The 2,495-nt window shown below is 45.2% G+C and overlaps 1 protein-coding gene across 1 annotated transcript; it reads right to left on the bottom strand.

The window, feature by feature from the left end:
• Positions 1-2,495, bottom strand: tmem82 (transmembrane protein 82). Its single transcript, XM_085444319.1, has 6 exons — positions 2,184-2,495; positions 2,008-2,077; positions 1,644-1,842; positions 1,067-1,481; positions 699-886; positions 1-208 (listed from the first exon to the last, which is right to left on the bottom strand). The coding sequence occupies exons 1-6, from the start codon at positions 2,275-2,277 to the stop codon at positions 128-130; spliced, it is 1,047 nt and encodes a 348-aa protein (XP_085300445.1). The 5' UTR covers positions 2,278-2,495; the 3' UTR covers positions 1-127.

The following is a 2,495-nucleotide window of genomic DNA, read 5'->3' as shown; positions in this document are numbered from 1 at the left end:
TGAGTTGTGTCAAATATTTAATACAAAATGTATACTACATTGTAGGTAGAAAGCAACGTTGCCTTGATATGATTTCCACTAAATAGTGCCATTAAAGAGACGTGCAGGCTTTAAAATCCCAGAGTGCCTATCTCTGATGCTCCTTCTTGAAGGCTCGTGGTGTTTGCTGACGCTCCCTCCTTCTGTACTCTGTATAATCCTCTTCATCCTGTGTGAACACAGCAAAATATGATGCTAGAAACATGGGTGACTGAAGACATGCCTGCTGTTAAGCTACAGCCAGACATATAGCTTAGTGAATGTAGCCATGATTTCTTGATATGCATGATTCTCAATCACCACATGAGCTACATTTTAATAGCAAAACAGACCCGACTCACCTTAAAAGTCTATTCAAATGCAAGGTTTTTTATATTTGTTTTATTTTGCATTATACTTTGTTTAAACCCCGCAACTTTAAATAGGTCAGCTCAGTGAAAGGAAAAGTAGACTCAGTATTCTGAGTCAGAGATCACGTTGACCCGAATCTGTCTTGGGGGTCTTAAACCTTCTCCACCCGGGATACAAGTTGGAAAAATCGAGTGTCATCTTGAGACTCATCTAATGAACATATTGATATTCTACTCCAGTTTTGGGAGGCCTCGGTGGGAACGAAGTGCTTTTGGCCCCGTGTGCCGCTCCCAGGGAGACTCACTGACCTGTGAGGATGCTGCATCCAGCAGATCCTTGGTGGGGAGTAGACAGCTAGCCTCTCCGAGGAAACATATTAGGATGTGGAACACGTCTGCCCAGCGTCCAACAGTCAGCATCAGGACCATCAAACCCCCGAGACGCACCACCACTGCGTTGAGGACGGCCTGGCTGCTAGGCAGACGGTGTTGCTCTTCTACAGAACCATGACATTAGAGGACTATTAGGGAGAAGTATTTCATTTGCATTTAAACAAACTAAAAAAATGTCTTAGATCAGCCACAGATGCTGTAGTGATTAGTCAGGGGAATTGAGAAGCAAGTGATGCTACTGGCATATTGCTTTGTAAGGGCTTATGTCTTTAAATGTTTCTCACCCTGCATGTACACCACCAACAGCGTATAGCAGATAGTAAGTGGTGTCCAAAACCTAAGGGCTTCTGTTGCAGAGAGGAAATGTTGGTTGATGGTTGAAACAGCAGCCAGCACAGCCACAGAGAAGGTAATGATGATGGTCCTGCACAGCATGGGCAGCAGGGAGCTGCCCGATGTGAGGAGGCTGATGCAAATGCCGCAATAGCCCTGTGAGCTGTGGAGTTTATACAGAGCTATGACATGGTGCAGCAGGTTTGTGGCCTGCCTAGCCAGAAACCAGCTGAGTGCTGCTGCCAGGAGTAAGCATAGCCAGCGCTGCGCCGCCCCCTCGTGTAGAAAGTGCAAACTGCAGGTTAGGGCGCAACCCAGAGAGAACTGGCTTTGAACTAACAGCTGCTGCAGAAATTTCCCCGACTCCTGGGAAAAAAGAGGAGCACGAGTGATAAATGAATCAAAGCAGACGACGATGGCTGTCGCGACTCATCCTGACACCAACTCAGCAGAGTAAGCCACAGAAAAATCACCTTATACAGCTGAGGCATATTCATATATATTTTTATCACATAATTGGTTTCTTACTGGTCCAGCTGTAACCAATCCAGAGACAGCTCGAAGACAGAATTCTAGTACCACCAGTGAGGCCACACGGGAGCCCACTACACACAGTATCCCAGTTACAAAGAGAAACTGAAGCAGCCCAGTAAGTCCAGGTTTTGTCCTTATCGGATGACCGGATGTCTTCCGAGTTGATGTGTCTTCACCATTTTTTTTACTCCAGCTCCAAGTTGTAGGGAGGAGGGGAAAAAAAGTCACATCAAAGACATAAAAATAAACTGTGTGGATGATGAAATCCCTCTAAAATCAATTATTTTTAAAAGTGAAAATGGGAAATTCTTCAGCAAAACACCACATAAGTCTGTACACAAGAGGCGACCTCTCTCACCTCTCCTCCAAGAATAAATGCACTCTCAACAGGGAGCACAGCACAGAGATCCCACATGCAGCTACCAGCCCTGCAGGTCAGATAGCCGTGAATTTCGAGCACAAGTAATAACAAACCTCAGACATTTACTCTTTTAATAAATGGCCCGCAGCCGTGCTGAAGGATGAGGAACTCACCTTGGAGTAAACTTTCCAGTGGATTTATATCTAGAGTCAGCCACCCTGGTAAGAAGTAGGAAGTTGGAAGAAGCCATGTGATGAAAGAGAACATAGTACTACCTCAAGGGAGGAAAAATCACCTTGAATGTCTATAAAAGTAAGCTACTTTAAGCATCTGCACTCTCAAGATTCATCTTTTATGGTTCATAGATCGCGTTACAGTGTTGTGAAGTATCAGCTCAGCGCTTCCGTTTTCTTTCTGTTGCCCCAGCGTTGTGCTTTGCTCACCCAGAAGCCTGTTCTGTGTCCTGTACCAAAGTTCAACTGCGT

The sequence above is a fragment of the Copadichromis virginalis genome, linkage group LG20, assembly GCF_057382275.1.
Source record: "Copadichromis virginalis isolate Kocher_CV1m ecotype Utaka linkage group LG20, C_Virginalis_male_GT1.1, whole genome shotgun sequence".
Lineage (NCBI taxonomy): Eukaryota > Metazoa > Chordata > Actinopteri > Cichliformes > Cichlidae > Copadichromis > Copadichromis virginalis.
The sequence above is the reverse complement of the archived record's forward strand: the minus strand, read 5'-3'. Positions and strand labels throughout refer to the sequence as shown.

Excerpts from the sequence above, each read along its gene's own strand:
- tmem82 (XM_085444319.1), bottom strand. The coding sequence starts at position 2,277 with ATGTTCTCTTTCATCACATGGCTTCTTCCAACTTCCTACTTCTTACCA. Across the intron at positions 1,843-2,007 it reads CATTTATTCTTGGAGGAGAG|CTGGAGTAAAAAAAATGGTG; the intron begins GTGAGAGAGGTC and ends TACAACTTGGAG. Across the intron at positions 209-698 it reads TGGATGCAGCATCCTCACAG|GATGAAGAGGATTATACAGA; the intron begins GTCAGTGAGTCT and ends GTGTTCACACAG.